The sequence below is a fragment of the Trachymyrmex cornetzi genome, unplaced genomic scaffold (assembly GCF_001594075.2).
Source record: "Trachymyrmex cornetzi isolate Tcor2-1 unplaced genomic scaffold, Tcor1.1 scaffold294, whole genome shotgun sequence".
Taxonomy (NCBI): Eukaryota; Metazoa; Arthropoda; class Insecta; order Hymenoptera; family Formicidae; genus Trachymyrmex; species Trachymyrmex cornetzi.
The window spans coordinates 155,081-177,794 of NW_017297628.1; the positions used below are offsets into that span (position 1 = coordinate 155,081).

Consider the following 22,714-nt stretch of genomic DNA (forward strand, 5'->3'; position numbering starts at 1 on the left):
AGGAAACGATATCGAATGCATCGGTGCCCCGCGGCACGTGTAACTGGAACTGGATGTAACAGGACACCGATAACTTACGTGCGCACCGCCGCAGGCGAAATAGGGAAAGAGGAAGAAAAAGGGAGAAGCGGGGATAAAAGCGAACGAACCCGGGGCGACGCAAAATGCGGATAAAGCAGAAGAGCGAAAATCAAGCTCGGCTGGTCGACACAAATTTATCTAATTATTCAATTGACGCAAACAAGACGGTCGTCACGTTCTATTATCATTATTACGAAATATCGAAGTATTATTATTTCTCAATTACGTATTGAATAATTACTTCATAGCAAAATCGGAATTGTTAATCACAAGATATTAAAACGGTTCTTTTTTCATCTATTCTTGATTTTCAAGATTAAAAATAGATTAGTCTGCACGAAAAGAATGTTGCTCAAGTATCTAAAAATTTAGCTAGATATGAAAATAATTTTGTTAGAATCATTAAATTAATTCTGTAAGACGCTTAAATTAAATTTCTAGAATGCTGAATATGTTAAAACTTTCTGGAAGATTGTCATCAACGTTTAAGTGTTCTACATAATTATTTTAAAGATCCAACAATTATTTTCAGATCTGTACATTAACTAAATTTTTAAATATTTCAGAAAATCGTACTATTTGTGTAAATCTTATAGATAATAAATTTTTATACATTATAGATAAAATTGTTAGAAATATCATATTAAATATAAATGACGTGTTCACTTTCTTCTATCAGTTTCCTTTAATTCGTATATTCTTTGCATAATCGTTACGAGAACAAAAAGTATAGAATGATCATAGATAGAGTCACGTTGACGAAGCAAATTTGCAGTTCACACCACCGTGTAATTGACATTATACTACGGGTTGTTAACCGCGGACATTAATGGCCGCACAAGTTGCTTTGTACACCCATAAAGCGCCCAAGGAAGGAGAAGTTCTCAAAGTGCGAAATGACGATCGTAAGGAAATGGACTCTACATCTTATCAAACCTCTTTATCTTACTATAACATTTGCATTCATCCATAAAACTATTATCACTTTTTAAATTTTAAATTATTAATACCTATTTATGGAAGCACCTAACAACGAAACGAATGCAGATTATTGATGAATATTCTCCCCCCCCATTGTTAATAAATATTATTAAAAGCTACGTTATATTTATATTAAAAAGTTACATGTTATAAGAACGTACTATAACACTGTTCTCATTGAATTTTAAATATATTTTAAATAATATTGTGTTTTAAAAGGGTTTCTCTTTGAGCTATTTATTTTTCCATTTCCGCGTTATTCAAACTTTCAACCATACAGATGAAAAATTCGCTCGAAAAACACAATAATATCTAGCATTAAGGAAAAAAATGGCTTATAGAACTCGCAGGGGTTATATAGAGCTGCCTTCTTAGTGGTCTCTCATCGGTAATACAACGATCGGTCGCAACGAAAGTCGAACGCCGTGTATGTATCTCGATCCGTTACACGGGAAGGTATTACGTATCTATAACATCGTCCTGGGTTCGATGATATACGGTTACGGCTTGCGAAAACGCGAACACGTGCTCCGGGCTACAGATGGATCCGCCAAACAAGATGTCCGTGCGACACGGACGCTGGGTGTAAAATTTCCCGGTATCGCGCCGTCTCGTCCTGGCGAAGAGCTGTGTTGTGGAAACAAGGATATACCGTGCCGTGCTGTGCCGTGTTCACGCACATCGCCAGTACATCGATCGACGGTGATCTCACGAACGTCATGTACGAGAAACACGTTTTTCACGAATGACGCAGGTTTCTCTTTTCGCTAAATTACTGCAACGCGAGCTCAGAGAGAATGATTGGTCCATTTGGCTGTTCGAAAATCGACTCTTAACCGATACGAAAATAAAATAAATCTATAATTTGTCAAAAGGTTATTTGAAGAATATAACTTTATCGAGTATATATGTTAATATACATAAAAATTTAATTGAAATTAATTTATTTAAATTAATCGAAATCAAGGACTCTTAATGTCAAATATAATTTTTTCAAATCGGAGAAAAACCGAATTTTTCCCATTTTTCCGCAGAGCTTTTCGTTTTTTTCCAAGGATAGAAAAAATCATTGGAAAAATTCATGCGTATTCGTAAATGCCATATTTATTTCTCGATTCTTTTTGTAAAGAAAATAATTGTCTATAGAGTATAACCCTGTTAGCAGGATAATTTATATAAGTTAACAGAAATTTTGAAATTGTATTAAAGATTATAAAGTTGTATAGTGTATTCTATCAAACATGTATAAAACATACAAAACATATTTTATTGCACCGAGCAAATTAAAACCAATCACATAAAGTCTTTAGAATAAAAAGAATTACAAAGTTTTTTAAAAATTTATCCTTACTCGCAATTTCAAGAGTTAATGACTACATCTTTATAAACATACATTCATTTTTAATCGCTCAGATATTCTCCTCACTCGGTATCTTCGCTTTCTTTTCTTTTCAACGCTCGAATATATATCTATTCCGTTTTAAGTACAACAATTTTAAGGGCAACGCAAATAATTATACACAAAAAAAGAGCTTTATAAGATCAACTAAATATCAGTTGCTGGTTTAAACTTAAATTTGCTACTACTGCTAAAAGTTGGCTATTGAAGATAAAAAAAATACATATAATATTATTTATATAATAAATAATATTTGCTGCCGACGTTCAAGTTTATTAGTTAAAATTAAAAGCGCACTTAACATGAATAGCTGAGTAAGTGGCAGCTATTCCTCACTATTTTAGCCGCATAACCGAACATTTCACTCGCAATTGTTTCTGAGACGCTGCCGGTTGCCATTTTATTCTAGCAGAGAATATTTTTCGCTGCAGCACCTAAATTTTAGCAGATAATAAATTGAGCTTTCTCGCAACAACGATATTAGCTGTCCTTATTATAAGAACACATTTTAACTGTCACAGCTATATTTTAGCTGCATTGGCTAATCTTTTCGCTGCGTGTAAAATCTATTTTTTTATTCCTGTACTACACTGCAAAAAGCACCATGCCACATCATAATAACCACTTGCGCAGTCGTCTACTTTGTCATGCATTAAACGAAGGTTAGATTAGGTTTTACTATAAAAATAGAAAGATAATTAAAAACTTTAATAAAAATAAAATTACATAATTTCATGGATCACATTAATTTGATGAAGGACGTTAAAAGTTAAGTATTATGTCATTTATATAGCAAAAATAGCAATTAAAAAAAACAATTTTTCGGAAAAAATCGAAAATTTTTCGGCTTTTTCCAGTAATTTGAAAAAAGCAGTTTTTTGTTTAACTATAATGTCAAATAACGATATAATAGAAAGGGCATATAAGACTCAATAAAATATCATAAAAATCATAAAAAAAGATAAATCAAGACATAAAATACATGTAATTAAATTTGAACTATATAATTCTTATTATATATTTCGACTACAATATCGAGTCACCTTTAGATATTCAAATAAACGCAGAGATGTTGTAGAACGCAGTGATAGAAAAAATTAAAAAATTATACGTGCAAATGATATGTTAATTTATTTAATTGTTAAATGTGCCTTACAAGTTGTGAATGTAATTATTATTCTTACTAAAATTGTGAATAGTAAGATAATATTGAATCAATGATTTACGTTGATTATCAATTAACCAGTGCTAAAATTGAGGATTTGATAAAATATTTTTCTCCACATAATATTTTGTTCGTTGTACATATTAAATTCATTAAAATTTAACAAAAGTGTATTACAAATATAAAAGGTGATATATATATATATATATATATATTACTATAATCATATTACTAAAATTAATCTTAAAATTATAATTTCTTATTTTTCTAAACATTACATAAACATCTTTTTAATATTACGTTTTGAAATGGATAACTATTTGCAAATGTTTTTCCATGAAAAATCTTTTAAATTTAAAAAATTAAAATCTTTTAAATTTTACATTTGCAGTCTTTTCCCATCAGCAGTTCGATATGGCCACTCGTGTCGCGGATCTTTTAATATTACGTAATAATATTAAATATGAAATTATATCTCGCGGATTTATCTCCGGAGTCGATGTCGAGCTCAAGTTTTTCCGTATTTCCGGAAATATGACTTTTCCGTCGCGAAATACACGAGTATTCTCTATCGCCGTGAGCGAATACAAATTTCAGAAATCGCTCGAAGGACCGACCTGAGAGAACAAAGGGAGAGAGGAAGAGAGGGAAGTAAGAGAGAGAGAGATGGATTTTAACGTAGCGACGAGCATCTCTCTTTTCAGACCCGTAGCTGCCCTCGTGGGTGTACAATTTCCTGCAGCAGCGAGAGCCAGGATCATCCTGGTATATATGAGGAGAGGCGGTATTTTGAAAACAGGGATACGCTAACGTGCTCGGTTATTGTCATAACAGCGATCCGCAATGATCTGATGGCCGCGACAAACTGTATTACACGTACATGAGAGTTTCCGATCAGAAAAAGATACTACGTGTAACAACCTTCGTATATAATAATCGGTCGCTCGATCGAGCTTGGAGAAGAACCGACTTTAATACAAGAAATCCGACGCCACCGATAATGTAAGATCGAACGTGGATTGATCAACTCAAATTAAATATGCATTTAAATCGTTACATTTAATTCATGTATACGCATAAAGCGCTAAATAGAATAAATGTATTAAAATAAACAGAATTCATACTTAGCACGAAACATTTAATCGATATTTAATTTTCAATCGAATAATCTTTATTTAATCTTTAATTGACATTTAATTTTCAAAATCACACTGATTTTTTTGATACTCTTTTTTAGATATTCCTTTTATTCCTTTCTGCATTTCCAGTAGGGTAACTCCAGCAAATACGCCGCAGAAGTCAGAAAAAATAGAAGAAGTATAGCGGTAATTTTCCCATAACTACTCCTGTTACCTGCCTTTATGTTATATTAGTATTGTGTTACGATATCAGCTTCTTACTGTTAATATTAATGAATTTATTGTGAGTTGAATTAATTTGTCACTGTAATAAGTAACGCCATCATAAATTATAATCTACATAAAATTATTAATGTAGCGCGTGTAAAAGACTTAGTGGTTATTTCGTGATACATACGTGTAGTGGAATAGTAAAGCATGTTGTGTAGCAAAATATAAGAGCTTTGCTTTCGTATTCTTTGTTTAGTTTGTTGTCTTGTATATCCCACCTGTTCGGGATATACGGCATTTTTAGCGAGTGGGATTTATCCCCAAAGCATACAAAATGCGCAGATTGAATTCAGTGCACTAAATGCAATAAACGCATTATATGAAATATGTACCTCATGTCATAACATTTGTAATATATGTAGAAAGATCATAATTATTATTTATTACTTCATACTCGTATACATATTTATCATTCTTATTCCTTTATAATAAAACTTTATAAACACATTTTATAAGTTATTATGTCATTATATGTCTTATTTACATGCATTATTCATAAATTTTTCATGAGCCGTACACATCCCCCCTCCCCCTATGAGTAGCAGCCATATATCGCACTCCTATAGGATATATGGCAAAAATGCAAGGGTTTCAAAAAGTTTATTTTTTAATATGAAAAATAAATATTTCGGATTTCTCTAATATTTTTTTCATAGTAGTAGACAGTACAAAGTTTTTATTGATATAGTTCGTTTACTATAAACATAGTAAGTAATACTTAGTAAATTAAGTTTTTAATAGGTGTGGCGTATATACCGAAGTTACCCTATATGGAAATACAGAAACTATATAAATATAGCTCAATATAGAATCTACTGGAAAAAACTCGTTTTGAATATCTTCTTTCATTCTGAGTGTAATTAAGTTATAGAATTATGGTTTTTTTTTGTTTGCTCCTTACGGAGAAGAGAGAAATTTGATAGAAATTTAATTAATGCATTAATTTTTAATTCTTCAACTTTTTCCTTCTATTATTAAAAATAGAAGTTTTCTCATTATATTAATTAATAATATTATATTATTATACGTACTTATATATAATATTATTATTATATAATAATATAATATTATTATTATTATAAATGAGCGGTTATACGTGAAAGTTCAACTCTAACAATATTCCGGGATTAGCAAAGAAACAAAATTTCATCCACCGGAAGTTTACCAAAAGGACAACAAGCTCACGTGATATTCCGAGCGACGCGAAAAGAACGGAACCGACAGACGTAACGCGTAGAAGGTATATCGATTAGCCGGGGTGCAAAGTCGATCTCCGGGGCGAAGGTCGTCATCGTCGTCTTCGTTGTCGCTGACCGTTGTCACTGGCTGGGAGAAAACCGTGGCATTCGCATTCCTGAAATGCTGCTGGGTTGAACGAGGAATCGGCATCCGGCGCCGATAAGCGAAATACAATACGCCGTGACATCATGCTACTCGGTGAACCGCGAGGAGTGACAGAACGAGCAACGAGATACAGTCATCTCGTCTTCGAAGACGGATGATCCTTTCGTGGGCCCTCGTCCATTGTTGGGTATATTTTCAAACATATCAGAGAGGCGGGGATACGACTTTGCGCTTCGGAAATCACGGCTTCGACTCATTGATAATAAATTCGGCGACATTAAAATCTACAATGTTATTCATTAATCATCTTCTCGGTCACAAATGACACGGATATAAAATCGATTCTTTATAAATTAAATCAGTATTACAAAGATTTATCGAGTTATAATCTGCAAAGTTACTTGGCTCAAGGTCCTTCCTTCGTTGCAATCGTAAGACGCACATTCCAAGAACCGTGAACTCATTCCGCGTTCTGCAAAATTGCAAACTCGGCAGAATGGCGCGACGAAGGATATTGAGAAAAGTCACAATTGCACTTTCGTATTCCAAATAATTGTGACTCCGAAGGCCGATTTGCGCAATGTTTATTACGAGACCCCACTTCGAGCAGCTGATCGTTGCATTCCGACCCGAATTGCGAAACTCTTCGCGATTTGCTTCTATAAATCTCGCTTTTAGGCAGAATCTTTTTCTTCATCAATTAAAGACTCAATAATTTTATCGACGATTTTCCAATATCCATCTTTTAATAAAATCCAATAATTTGAAATAGATATCTCATCATATATCTCAGTTCATTACAAGTTCGTATTTACACTGGTAATACGTTAATCACATACAATAAATAGACATTGAAATATGATAAATATGGTAAATATTAAGTTTTCAAATCCTGAAAACAAATTTTAGATGTACGACATATCGAAAAAGACAATTATTAAAACTAAGAGATTCATTATATTAGAAAAAAAAAATTTTTTATCACACTAATTTAAATACAGCCTTAATTTTTCATATTATATCTCTTTTTGCATTTTTTTCGCTTTCAAATGTAAACAGATATTTATTATCTCATAAAATTTAATAGAAATTAAAAATTATATGCTCTCTAAAACTTTTAGAATGAATTATTTCATTCTGAAGAGTGAAATCTCACTTTTAAAGATTTAAAATTAAGCCACTCTTTCAAGAGTGACTCAATTTTCACTCTTTAGAGTGAAATTCCACTCCAAAGAACTTAGAGAGTGCATTCTTATTTCCTATATGTGCCGGGGATCTAGGTACATATTGCATCCAAAATTTCTATTGCAGTTTTGCTATGTCTTTCTCGATTTCAATTAATTTAATCGCAATCCTACTGTACTCATTAAAAAAGTAAAATAGTTATCTGTTCATGTTCTAAAGAGTCCTAGCGCGCAATTACATCAGGACAAGATTCGCAAGAGGTAGAAGGACAGATGTGTGACAGGCGGGTGTCGCGTAGCTAATCTCCAGTTGCAGTCAGGTGTGTTGGCGAACAGTTTGTGACGTTATCGCGATCTCGGTGCCTGCTCGCTCATGCATCTTGGCTCTTTTTCTCTCCTTCTTTTTCTTTCCCCGTGCATACATACGTACATAGCTCCCGGCATGTATTACATATAGCACGCGTTATGTTTCCACATGAGTGTGTATGTACGTGTGTTGCACGCACGTACGCGCGCACGAACGCGCGAGAGCACATTTCTCGCAACTGATAAAACGGATTATTTCTTCTTTCGAAACGCACTATCGCCGCCGGATATAAACATTTTGTAAGTTGCCATTGATTAATTAATTTACTTCGGATTCTCGCGGAATATGTATATACATATGTTATCGAAAAAAAGATAAAAACCCGTCTGATCTTTCCGCGGATTGATTGTAAGTTATTGATTGAATGATTCGGAGAAATTTTTAACGAGCCAATTTTCGGAAATATTTATTCACGGTAGAAAAAATTATAACCGAACTGATTTCTGTACACTGAGAAAAATGTCCGTTCAAAAAGTAACAAACAGATATTTCCGATCAAATTTATCGGATTTACAGGACTATCCGATGAATTTGATCGGATAGTCTTATAAATCCGATCAAAATCAATCGGAAATATCTGTTTGTTACTTTTTGAACGGATAAAGCCCGGAAATTTTTCTCAGTGTATCTTTAACGTGATAAATTATGTAGCGTTCTATTCGTAATACACACGCATTTGTAAAAGTTTTATGTATATTTTTGTTAATTTGACCCATATAATTTAATCCCGTTAACTGGCTTCAATTAAACGATGCACGCGCGCGTTTAGAATATCATGGATAATGGATAATTCTGCGTCCAAGTAATTCGACGGGATCAAGTGGCGAGGGCGCAGAGGGGAAGAAAGGGGAAAGACACGTGACCACGTATCGATGTGCAATTAGAGTAGGAACGTGCTGAAAATGTAATACGCTCATTATCAGAGCTGCGCGCCATAAATAGATGTCTAAACTCTTTTACTCTTTATCGTGAAAAAAAATTATCAATATACGAAACGAAATCATTATCTACCTATCAAAAAAGGCAAAATGAACGGGAGCACACGCTTTCACAAAACTTTGTTACTTTGACCCTTAATTCACATTGCGGGAACACTGATGTACGACATATCTATCTAATTTTATTGTTTATAATTTTTTAAATTCTTCTTAGGTATCTATACTTTTTTTTATCCAAGTGAAATTTCACTCTTATATTTCTTAGCACAAATTTCAATTTGTATTAAATAAAGGTTTCAACATTTAAGTTAAATAACTGGAATAACTATTTGGCAACGTAGCTTAAATGTTAAAAAGTAATCCTGAATTTTTCTAGATTTTTTGAAGGAATAGTTGAAGAATTTGAGCAAAAAAACTTAGCGTGCCCACAAAAATTTATAAAAATTAATATATTATAAACAATTTTATTCAATTGAAATACCAGATATTACAAACATAACGTTACCAAGCAAATGTATCTTCATCAATAAAAAATGGAAGAAGCATTATTGAAAAAGCATTGAAAAAAGAAAGCCAGATATATATAGACCGTACCAAAAAAAGCGCTTAAGGATTAAAATTACATAACTAGTGATTTCGATATTGCGTTTCATATCGCTTCGTACAAAGAAAAATGCTCGATGAGAAACGGAGAGAAGATGCACGAGATGATGAGAGTGAGGTCAACCGAACTCGAGAGCTTCACGGTAGTTCTTGGTTCACGATAGAAATTTGATATCTCATCGCGGCAGCTACCTTTCTATCTTCTATTCTTTTTCTGTACTTATTTCTATACGCTTTTAACCTTTAGAGAGAAAGAGAGAGAGAGAGAGAGAGAGAGAGAGAGGATGGGGGTTTATTTTTAAAATCTCATAGCATTTCCTTTAGTAAAATTTGTTATGATTCATTATTTCATTGTAATCCTTGCCTCAAAATATAACACTGTTTTAGCGTCACTATAACGGCTTTCTTGTTCCATAAGGATTAAATATCATCATAATATAACTACACACAGTAACGATACTGAATTTTTTTTGTGATCTCCAATTTTTAGTGCGCATGCGTCAGTTTGTACTGCCAGAAATATGACGATCGTATCAGGTTACGAAACGAGCTTGACAGAAATTCAAATTTAAGAGTAGATTTGTGTATTCACAATTAATAATAATAATAATAATAATAATAGGCCTTATTGGTATCTTACATGTCAATAAGGTTTATTATTATTATTATTATTATTGTTAGTATTAACTGTGAACTCACACAAATTCGTATGCATAAAAACTTTGTTCTTAAACTAGTGTCCATTTTCATGCGATTTGACTGGGTGTGTGTGTTTGAGAGTGCAGTGGTGTCCTGACTATAATATGAGCTCTGCAGACCTCACGGGCAGTCAACTTTCTCGGTTCAAAAATCCGCGTTACATTAGCAAATGTACGTCACTCATTGAAGAGTACTCTATCAGATTATTACAAAACATCATCTAATTTTTTAGCCATTATGTGACAATCCCTTGTCAGTGTCCTTACTGTGTGTAGTACGTTATAGTGTGACATCATGTTCGAACGATGATCACTAAGGCCACTGAGGGGTCCCGCACAATCAAAGGAACAGTGAAGAAACACAGAGTAAGGATTTCAACCAATCAGAAATGAATAAATAGATGAAATGAGACAATAAATTATAGTATAATTCGTTTAGGTACTATTTAATTGTCATAAATTTTTGTCAGATCCTTACGATACTCTCACAAAGCTATAACATTATTATGTATAATTACGTAGAATCTCCAGATTTTGAAAAACGTGGAAAACGCTATAAAATTGATATTTCGACGGATAGTATTTTAATCTTTTTCGAAGGAAAGAAAGAAGGAAAATCTATTGTTAGAAGTTTGCAAATGTTAATCGCATGTAATGTATCGGTCAAGATAAGAAGCTATTACGAGGGAAGACGCAGGGGCCTCGTACGAGGATAAAAGACAGAGAGGTTCTCCAAGCCGCCGGGTCAAGAGATCACTTTAGCGACAGTTTATCTCGCGATATCTTCCGCGTGAGCCAATCGTCGTCTGGTATCTCGACCTTAGACGTCGACGTCGGCGTCGTCGTTGTCATGACGTAAAGAGAAAAGCATACGCCAACGGTACGCAAGCTTACATACGTTTTTCACAATGAAGCACGATACATAAATACCGATAAGATTTCGAAATTTTTCACTTCCTGGTCCACCCAATTAATTATGTTCTAATAAGCGAGGTACATTAAAAAAAGAAAAAGAAAATAATGAGTAATCTTACACTCTAAATTTCTTGCAGTAAAATCTCACTCCAAGAGAGTGAAAATGCAACCATCCTTGAAAAAAAGTGAAAATATTTCACTTTTTGAAAAAAATTACGATCTTCACTCTTTTTAGAGTAAAATCTCATTTAAAAAAAATGAGATTTCACTCTTTTGAAATAAAAATTCACTTTAAAAAGAGTAAAAATTGTCACTCTTTTTTAAGAAGTGAAATATTTTCACTTTTTTTTAAGGGTGGTTGTATTTTCACTTTCTTGGAGTGAGGTTTCACTGTAAGAAATTTAGAGTGTAGCTATCAAGTTTCATTTGTGTATGTCTTCTTTAATTCTGATGAGTTTATTAAATTCTGAATAATACACTGTATTATCTTTTACCTCACATTTTAGTCAGTTCTTCTCTCTCTCTCTTTGATACAATCCTTCTATTACTTTTTATTATTTTATAATTATTTTAGATTATCTTTTCTTCGCTTCTCTCTAAATTCTTTGGAGTGAAAAATTGAGCGAAAAAAAGAATGGATCAATTTTCAATCTTTAACAGTGACATTTTTTCTTCACTCTGTAGAGTGATATTCATTCTAAAACTTTAAGAGAGTTTTCTAGTATTTATATTATAAACATTAACATTATCACGGCTGCGCTTCAATTTTATCATCACAGTGATTTGATATTATTATCTACGTTTGTCGAATCTCATAGACGTTGCTGTTACGACTCTCGACTTAAAAAATTCATTATTTAACTTTTTGTCGCCTTTTTTCATAAGACAATCGAAACGATGTCAGCGATGATTTCAAAATCACGATATCCGGAATTCGTCAGACCACTCACTTACGTAAACTCGCGTTTATCGATTACGGCCAAGCCAAGTCAGCGGCGTGACTGATTCGCTATCACGATTAATTAATTTCAGTGAAATATAATGAGGATTTTCGACACAAATAGGCAACATGGGTAGAAGAACAGTGTCATAAGATATCTCGCGAAATTCGCTTCCTTTGGAAATTTTTTTCTCCATGCGTCAAAAACGACGGCGTGCTACGATGCGTCATTATCATCATCGCTATCGTGTTTTGTGATAGTAAATATGAAACGCGAGCGGCCTGTTTTGCACAGGCGTCATGCCCGCCATCACTCGGCATTGATTAATCGGGGAAGTTCCCTCGCGGCGCGGCGCAATCGCGTCAATAGCGAGTAAGAACGTGAAAACACAAATGAGCGAAGTCGAGTTGATTACCTAGCTAAAGTAGAACGTTACTTTTCGACGAGGAAATCTGTTCTCACAGTTCGTTGGTTTTGATCGATCGATTTTATCTCCGCACCACCACATTTTTTCTTGTTTACGTCATTCTAATGCGAACCTTATGATTACTAGTATTAATCAGTAACGTTGAATCAGTGAAATACATTGACAGTATGCATTAATATTTTTACAACTTTACACGATTAATATTATCGACAACATATATGTATATTTCAGTTTTATGTACATAAAACCTATTCTACAATATTCTGCCGAGGAGGTAACCACTAGTTGAAATATTGTCTCACTGATTACATGATTTCATTTGATTTCGTCTAATTACAAATAATTTTTTTCACTACATATGAAGTCATTTGGTAAGATATACAATTTCATTTAATATTATACAACGATTTCTCATGATTGCATATGTAATTATCGGATTATACATAGAGATTTCACATGAATTTTATAATGATTTCAAGAACTCTATTCCACGATTACATTAAGTGGTTACCCCCTCGTTAAATGGTTACCCCCTCGCAATATACCTATATGAACAGAATATAAAGAGAATATGAAGAGAGTATTCGATTATGATTAATCAATTTTTACGACTACAACATCTTACAACTATGCTTTCGCAATTATAGAATGAGTTTTACATACTTTACACAATCAATAATTCTGTCAAGTACTAACAATATTATTGATGGTGATCCGAATTTCTTGATTCTTGAGCATCAGTATATTACTTGCAGTAGGAGATGTGACAGAGAGTACTGATACTCGAGAATTAAGAACCCAGTCACTGTCAATAATCTACAATATTAACCACAATCTATCAATATTAATCACACGATCAATAATATAAATACCATTATTTATTAGTATTGACAAATAACAATATTATTGATTGTATAAGATCCCCATAACGATTGTCGTCGATGCGCATTGTTGGATTCGCTTGGAGTTGGTGTAGGTACTTTATTACACGCGACCGCACCAAATTACCTCGTAATGAAATCATTTCAAGAACCAAAATTAAAGCGAAATGGACAGGCATGAATACATTCATTTAGGAATGCCTGTCCATTTCGCTTCAATTTTGGTTCCTGCAATGATAACAAATATATTTGTTAACTTTTAATCAAAACATTAAACGCCAAAATTTATCTATAGAGCGAATTTTTTTTAAACATGAAAAACAAATAATAATTTTACTCTTTGTGTCCAATAATTATTTACCATTTTATTTTTAGTTACGATATACATAAATATTTCCAGTAAATTTCTATACATTATTATCATATCGAGTCTTTTTATTGAGTCTTTTACGCCACTCTTTATATGGCAGTCTAATTAACGTAATCATCTTTTTCTAAATCTATAATCTTAAATTTATTTTTTTAATATCTTACGAGAATATTTAATTATTTTCTCAGTATATGATAGCTATTATTTTCTGCCAAAATACATTACGTGACTTTATATTATGAAACTTTAGCGATGCTTTGTCAATTTTTTTTATAACGCCGCAATGAAATATACGTGTAATAACCCTTATCGTAAAATTAGTGATCGCCATTGTTTACTATGCTGTAGTTTGACGCAAACAATCGATAATTGCATTCATGACCCTATATTTCAAAGTAAATAAACAAGGTCATCGCTCTTGACTTTACTCAAAAAAATGTATCGCTATACTTTTATGTATCTAAGGAAAAAGAGAGCTATTACATTAGTATCCAGATTATAATCAGATTATATCAGAAGATTGCAAAATAATGTTACAGTTATAAAATTTGAAAAAGCATTTAGGCTCGATTTAGACCCAATTTCGCAACTCATGATTAACTCTTAACCGAGGTTCAACTTATTGATTATCTCTTTCCAATGCTAGAGTTGGAAAAAGATAAGAAATAAGTTGAACCTCGGTTAAAAGTTAACCGTGAGTTGTGAAACTGGGCCTTAGCCTATTAATAGCTTTGTGATATATGCGAAAACTTAGGAGGACTTGGAGAACTTCTCCTTCCACGAACTTATATTAGATGTTAATCATATGTTATATTTAATAATTTTGTTAAATACATTAATAAAGTTTCAATAAGTTAAACGTGTCAGATTAACGTATGAAATAAGTAAAAAATAATAATTTAACACAATTATAATATAACGCGAGGAAATATAAATATATTCTATATATATATCGTTCAAAACCAAAACTTTTTAAAATTTAAAATCAAGCATATCTCATGCACAAAAATATTGCTAAGAAAAGAATGATTTGCTGAGACCGTTTGGACATCTAGATTTTTCCAATCGTACAATAGAATACAACCAGGCTGCAGCACAGCAGTCGGCGACGCAATAGTAATTAGATCAGCATTTAAGCGATAATCGGCTGTCCTATAATTAGACGTGTCAGCTATTTCGTACGACTTTATCGTGCGGTCTTTATTGCCTCGATAAACTTGCGCCGTATAGTATAATCGTATTAAACGGCAAATAGAAGAGACGCGCGCGAGCTCTATAACGATGTAGAATATGAGCCGTGACCCCTTGGCGCCGGTCGCGCGTCATACACGACTTTTATTTTATAAAATTGGCACAAACGTCCGATAGACAATCTCTCTACATCTCAAACCCGGCTCGTCTTTGATTCTTCCTGAAAATCATGAATTATCTATTGATCAGTGTAGAAGCAACCCGGAAAATTGAAATTCTATTTTTCTCTTCAACCCTCTAGAACTGATGTCAAAATCAGTAATTATGAATATATGCAGGGGGATGGTTTAAATCTCCCCCCTCCCCCTTCCTAGCTCAAGCATCCTACATAATTATTTTGATAGTCCAAAAATTATTTTCAGATCTATATCTGGCTAAATTTTTAGATACTTCAGCAAAGCAGTCCTTTAATTCCGTGTAGAAACATTCATATTTAGAAGCAATAATAATATAACTTGAAAAAAATTAATCTGTTCCATGATAAATTAGATATAAAACAAGGGTTAGAACAAGATGATTGTCGATACTTCTTTTAACCGAGTGCCTGTCTAAATGCGAATAGCGCGACTTCTACGGGATACGTGAAGGAGGATACATGTCGTCGTTGAACGATACGTCGGGGCTCTTCTCGCCTTGAGAAGCACGCGCAGCCTTCCCGGATTAGCGACCATAACTCTTACACGCGAGCCCTCTAAACACCCCGATTTACGCGATGTGGATCTAAATACGCGATGCCTCGTTGCTACCGCGCATCCTCCCTTCTGTTTCAGCATCCGTTCTGGACCGCCTAGCGAGACAGCCTTCTACTGCAATTCCCTTCTTCTAACTGCCTTGTAATCGCTGCTCTCGTTAGGCGAATTTCAAGGCAACTTGCAATCTTTCAAATGTCACATTTTTGCATAACGTTAAGTGATATAATCGAGCGAAATCAGGTTAACAGAAACGTAAACAACAACATGTAAATATGGATAAAAATAATTCTTCATACTGGAGACTAGCGTGCGTGTTTAATACTTTCATTGCAGCAGATTTTTTCTTTTTATTCGTTAGAAATGAAAATTTTTCACTGGAAGAAAAGTATTTAGAACAAATAGCAATGAATAGCAAAGGCTCTGAAAAATAAATCAAAGTATAAAGATACCTATTGTACTATAATTGGAAAAATAATTATGATTGGAAGTTCTATTTTTATAATAATTACTCTATGGTATTAGTAATAATAATTATATTTATATAGCTCTATAAACACAACTAAAATTATATAGTTAGCACCGAAAATTAACTATGATTTATCTAAAATAAACTCAATACAAGTATTAGAAAATTGAATCAACGAACACAATATTAGCGAATTCACACTTTTTGATCATATCGCTTTATAAATTTCTGTATTTCAGTATTAGTTTACTCTTCAAACTTCAATACTATTATATTAATACATATAATTATTATTAAATAATCCATGTTTTCCTATTTAATAAAGTAAATGTATAATACCAACTTTGATGGTTGGAAGCTATTGAAATTTATATTAGCTTTAATATCTAGTGTACTAAATTTGATATAAACGTTAAATACAATACCGCCAAGTATTATATTTAATATTACTACAGTGACTAACAAACGTGACTAACATCAACAACAATTGAGGGGATGGGTGGAATAAAGGCCTAATTACAGAATCTTGATATTAATAAAAATTAAAATAACTTACTACTATATTATCATACACAAATGGGTGCAATATCAAATGAATTTATGTAATGTCTTTAAAATACTTTCCTATTACACACGATCAATATTACATAAAAAATCTAATTGCCGGAAAAAGGGCCTAAGTAGAATTATGCCTTTATTCTACTCATCCCCTCAATTATTAGTTTGTAATATGAGAAAATTACATGCAAAAGTCCTTTACTCTTTGTATATCGCCCTTCGAATAAATATTTGTTGCACGCCTTTGATAAGCTTTACCTCAGCGAAGGCTCGAGACTATTGGTGATTATCTTCCCGGCGTATATCTGCGTAACACAGAGGACATCGATAGTCTTAGGTTTCACCCCTGTGAGTAAGAGACCGACGGGATTAATTGAGCGAGCAGGAGCCATGTCGGCGAGGCCGTATCTTGGTCTATCTATCTATCTATCCGGACATTCAGCGATTAACGAATAATAAAGTCCGTAATACGAACCTCAACGACGGAGCTGCGCTTATCGTGCTCTCCCTCTCCCTCTTTCTCTTTCTCTGTCTATTATCCTCTCCGTAAATGTTCCTTGCCGACCGACCGACTCGACGATCGCGCGTAGAAAGATGAGCCCCAAGCAATCGTATACCGGCGATATTGTCGACCACCGTCGAGCGACAGAGAAACTGTCGACGAGAAACCCGTCTCGATATCCCGTCGAGAATAAAGAATAAGAAGAATGCCGTTATCTAACAGCGATAACGAATCCTTCGATTCCGAAAGATCTTGCTAATCGAGATCGCATTGTCCTCGCGACCTCGACATGTTCGGAAAATTTCTCGAAAGTGCGGAAGGATTTGGAAATATGTAAATCTTTTTAGGAGAATATACGTAATGATAATGCCACTTCCATGAATATATGTGTGTATATATACAAAATTTATTGACTAAGAATTGAAATAAAAAAAAAACGTTCGATCCTTCCTTTTGAGTCTCCTTTTAGTATTGACTTCACAATTATTATATACGTCAAAATTAACTATAGATGTAAACATTTAATATCAATTCTAGTACAAACTTATAACCAGGGTATTAATAATTGGGTATTAACTCTCTCTAGTTAAAACGTTAAAAGTTAAAAAAAATTAAAAAGTTAATAACTTTTAACTTAACTTAGTTAATTTTAAGTACATTAATTTTTAACTTAATTTAGTTACTTCTAAACTTTAATTTATTAACTTTTCTAAATTAAAAATTTTCCTATCTCTCTTAATGCTAATATTTTTTTCTATAAAATTTTAAACATTAGAGAATTAATTTTAAAAAAGTTAAATAATTTTATGATTAAGAGACTCTATAATAAGAATCACACCATACAGTAGCCACTTTTTATTCTCGTTTTATCAATTCCCGCTTATATTTGAATCGATTCAAATATAAGCGGGAATTGATTAGTGTGATCACACTAATTTTAGGTGTCATAAACATTATATTTCAGCAACGTAAATATGAAATGAGCCTTGTTCAATTTCTTCACTTCCAGATAAGTTGCGGATAACTTTATCCAGGAGATATCTCCATTGACAATGGAGACGTCTTTTGGCTAAAGTTATCTAGAGGTGCAGAAATTGGGCATTAGATGAAGAATTGTTGTAAAACAGTGCTGCACATCCACCCATTTTCTAAATTTTTATGTGTATTTTTTGAAATAAATATCTAGTCGATGTAGTCGTAAACATGCGTGAACAGTCGTTTCGGAAATTGAAGAAAATTAGATAAAGGTTAAAGAAAGAGTAATGATACAAATATATATCCTTCTCTCTCGCAAGATTTAAGAGTAAAAAATTATTGAAGACCAATATTCTCTCTCTCTCTCTCGGCAAATTTTAGTAATTGATATCTTGTTAACTATTGCGAAAATTGCAAAATGATAGAGGACTTTGACTTAATTTAGTCCGCTCTATCTATACAAAAGCGCTTGGCAAAAACTTACGGGACATTCTGTATATAAGTAATTTATACGTGAATAAAAAAATTAAATTTATCTAATAATCTATATTGTAAGTATTATTTAAAGTAATCTCATTTTAAGAAAAATTAGGGCATTCTTATTTCAAAAACAATTTTTTTCAAAGTTAACTTTTTTTTAAACTTAAGTTAATTCAATCTTAACTTTTATCAAGTTAATTTTTTATTTCTTCAGTTGTTAACTTAATTTGATTAATTTTATAGCATAGTAACATGAAATTTAGCACATCACGCGGCATTTTAATCCAGTTCACTTTAAATTAATCTGATACTTAACTATATATATATATGGTATATATATTTGATCATGTTAAATTCTAATTACTCAAATTTCTATGACTATGAATTTATACTTTGATAGCCTATTATTTTATTTTTGGACTCCTTATTTCAAGATGCTTATTTCAACAATTATGCAACACTATACAATCCACTTCATTTTACTGCAAAAGAATTAATATTAAATGTATAAGTCTATAGAGAGCCAATTTTGATGTATGTAATAATTAAGTCGGTACTGAAGAGGATCCAAAACAAAGGAAACATTTATTTTTTAATAATATAATATATTATAGGACCGTATATATGATAACATAAACTATAGAAATCAAAGCCTTAAACGGTCTAGCTGGATCTTAATGTTTGTATGATTCTTATGTGAATTTATATAAATGTATAAATTCACATATATAAGAATCATACAAGCATTAAGATCCAGCTAGATCGTTTGAGGCTTCGATTTCTATTATTTATTTTTTATTTTAATTATTCTTTTAGTCAATAAACACACGCCTACAACCAGTATTGGCTCCCAGCATATTGGCATTATGATTTCATTTGTTATTTAATTCGTTAGAGCATAAACATTTCAATCCTTTAGAAAGTCAACACAATTTATAGATCTACTCATATTAATTTTTATTTCCTTAATCGTATTATTACTTATTAAGACGGCGAAGACACATGATATTGTTAACGCAGCATGAAATACCGGTAAATCGTCAATGCCGCTGCTGAACATTAAATCATAAGCATTTCGTCACCGTCGTGAGATAAATAGTGGGATATTTCTATGTTCCGTGGAATTAGGCGCGCGACGTCGACGACAATTTCGTCGGTGAAGGAGAGACCGTAATCGTGCAGAGATGCGAGAATGTGTGACTAAACGCCGCGCGGAAAGATCGGGGCTCTCCTCTCGCGCGCCGCAGGCTGCCCGCGGTATATCATTCTCTCTCTCTCTCTCTCTCTCTCTCTCTGTCTTCTCCTTCTTTCCTCTGTCATCTCTCGCGGAGAGACCCTCCCTCGCGACGACGAATGCTCTCGACTACAGTTTTGTATTATTAGAACGCGGCCTTTAGCAACAACCCGCTCGGCTTCTTTCCGCCGAGGCTGCCGGGTCGATTCGGGAATTCATCCGGATTAGATTGCCATACTTTATTTCTCTTATTCAATCGATCTCAACTTAATTGAAATTAATTTAGACATGCAAAAGGTAGAAAATTGATAAGAGTTGAACATTTTTACTGATCGATCATATTTTGTTTCTAACGCGCATAATCGCCGATAACCGAAGAATTTTTAGGTTATAAAAACTTTTTTATTTCTTCACTAGACTACATTAGAACTTTCTTTTTCGCCAAATATCAAACATATATATCTATTTCATTTAAGTTCCGAAAGTGTACACTAGTTCGGGTATAGAAAACAGACTTCCTGCAGATAAATAAAACTGATTTTTTCCCTTGACTCATTACGATATTTAGATATAGTAAAGTTTGGAGACCACAAGGCGCGTAATGGAAATAATGAAGAAAATGTACCTTGATGAAGAGGCGGCAGGGGTGACGGCGGAGACAGCTGAAATGGCTCCTGTTTGATCTTCAGAGAATGAGGAGAGTCCTGCATACTACTGAGTCCTGCGGAGCCCAGATTACCATTTCCCTGCTGCAGCTCCTGAAACCGTCATTAAATTAATGAATCCTTTTGTTCTTTCTATGTCTTTTTAACCAACAAAACTGTTCGTATTACATACATTTCAATATTATTCAGAGGATTGAGATTGTTTTAATTTCACATTGTGTGTATAATGAATAATTATTGTACAGATATCATATTATGTACAGTCAATATACAGATAGAAATACGAAAGATATATAAATCAAATATTTTTGCAAGTGAGGTATAGCTTCTCATCAACGAATACATCAATATATTCTGGAAATATTCCTTACACAACATTTAATTATGTATTATTGTATAAAACTGTTGGCTTTATATTTCGGTATTATTCGGGGAATTAAGATTATTTAATTTAATATAATACAATAAATAATTAATTATTAGATGTATATGGATGCCATATTGATGTAAAGTTAATATACAGATTACATAAATATCGAAGAATTATAAAAATACAAAGCTATGTTTCTCTGTCTCTATAATTAAGGATTGAAAATCACTATCATTTTTATAATAGACTAAGTAAACTAATTAAAAGCCATAAATATATGAATACAAAATAAAGGCTATTATTACGCATCGATTAAAAATACCAAAAGTAACTTAAGTATACATCGCTAAGAAAGATTCGATTTATCGAATAGATCAGTTATTCTATGGAATGAGATTCTCGAAAAGAAGTACAGCGTGGACGCTGTAAATCTTCAATAAAGGATGCCGCATCGACGAAGTAAATTCACGTCATCCTAAAATACTTCCTAAAACATAATCACTCGTGTAGTAAAGTTTGGAACTCTGCGGACGGAGGTAAATGAATCAGGATAATCGTAGCGGGACAAACCAGGGTATAATTGTGGCGATAATAAAGAAGTTTCTTCGAAGGAAGAAGAGAGAGAGAGAGAGAGAGAGAGAGAGAGAGAGAGAGAGAGATATGAAAGCGAACAGGCGGAGTAGGCTAAAAGACTTTTGGCTCGGTGCTTGCAATGTTTGAAGTGCCGTCACCGGAAGCTTACAAACACCGACTGAGTGTTGTGACATCGTATTATGCCGGGACGAAACTTACGGTCTCGCTAGATCGTTAATTTGCAATCCGATTTTACGAGGCTCCTAGGCTGCTTCGCGAATTCTGAGTCGCAAAACTCGGTAATCTTCGAACGGCAAAAAAATAAATAATTGTAGATAATATCTAGTACCTTGTGTCGTACCCGATGCATTCATTAATTTATTTCTAATTTTTAAATCCGATTTTCTTGAAAACAAGGGATCAAAAAATCAAGATGGGTGAAAAAATGTCATGTCTTCAATCTTTTCTCTTGTGACTCTATGGTTAATATTGATAAAAAACAATTTTGCTTATCAATTTGAAAATTATTGGAAAAACATAAAGTTCATAAACAAAATAAAACGTATTCTTAAAGGAGACCAAAATCGAGAAAAATAATACATTGTTATAAAAAAAATAAAGATTTCTCCATGGTAGAAATTAATGCATTTTTTCAATTTTTTGACAGTTCGAAATTTTATGCAATTATTGGACAATTATATTAACTCTGTTTAGTAACTAACGAATAACCCTACCTTTGTGTCACTCGATGATTTTATTCAGTAAATGATTTTACTCAGTAGATTTGTAGAGTAGTCACGCATATTAGACACGTACTTTTTTATATCGACAAAGGTGCAGTTTTAAGAGTGAAAACGACTCCTTGTATTTATAAATCAGTAATTAATTTATTGAACTTAGAGCTATTTTTTAGTCTTAGAGATATGACAAAAGATTTTCATGTTGCTGAAAGGAAATTCAATATTGGAATTATAGAAATCAAAATGGCGGATCTAATAAAGCAAACTGATAAATTCGAACAGTCTCTTATCTCGCTCTTTGCTCAACCAGGGAACTAACGAGGAGATGAATGGAGAGCCTATTTTTATTTTGTTTTTTTTTGTATTTTTGTCTTTTATTATTTAAAAAATTTTTTCTGTTTTTTAAATAAATTTTTTAAATATTAAATATATAGAAATGTACATGTGAGAACACAATAGGAAATAAATGCCTTTAACGGTCTAGCTGGATCTTAAGTGCTCGTAT

At 32.8% G+C, this 22,714-nt stretch overlaps 1 protein-coding gene across 1 annotated transcript in view; it reads right to left on the reverse strand.

Moving 5' to 3' along the window:
• Positions 1-22,714, reverse strand: part of LOC108762316 (forkhead box protein L2) — a 52,894-nt gene that overhangs the window by 17,304 nt on the left and 12,876 nt on the right. Inside the window, exon 3 of the mRNA XM_018509260.1 lies at positions 20,487-20,619. Coding sequence (XP_018364762.1) covers positions 20,487-20,619 — 133 coding nt within the window. The remainder of the gene's footprint in view (positions 1-20,486; positions 20,620-22,714) is intronic.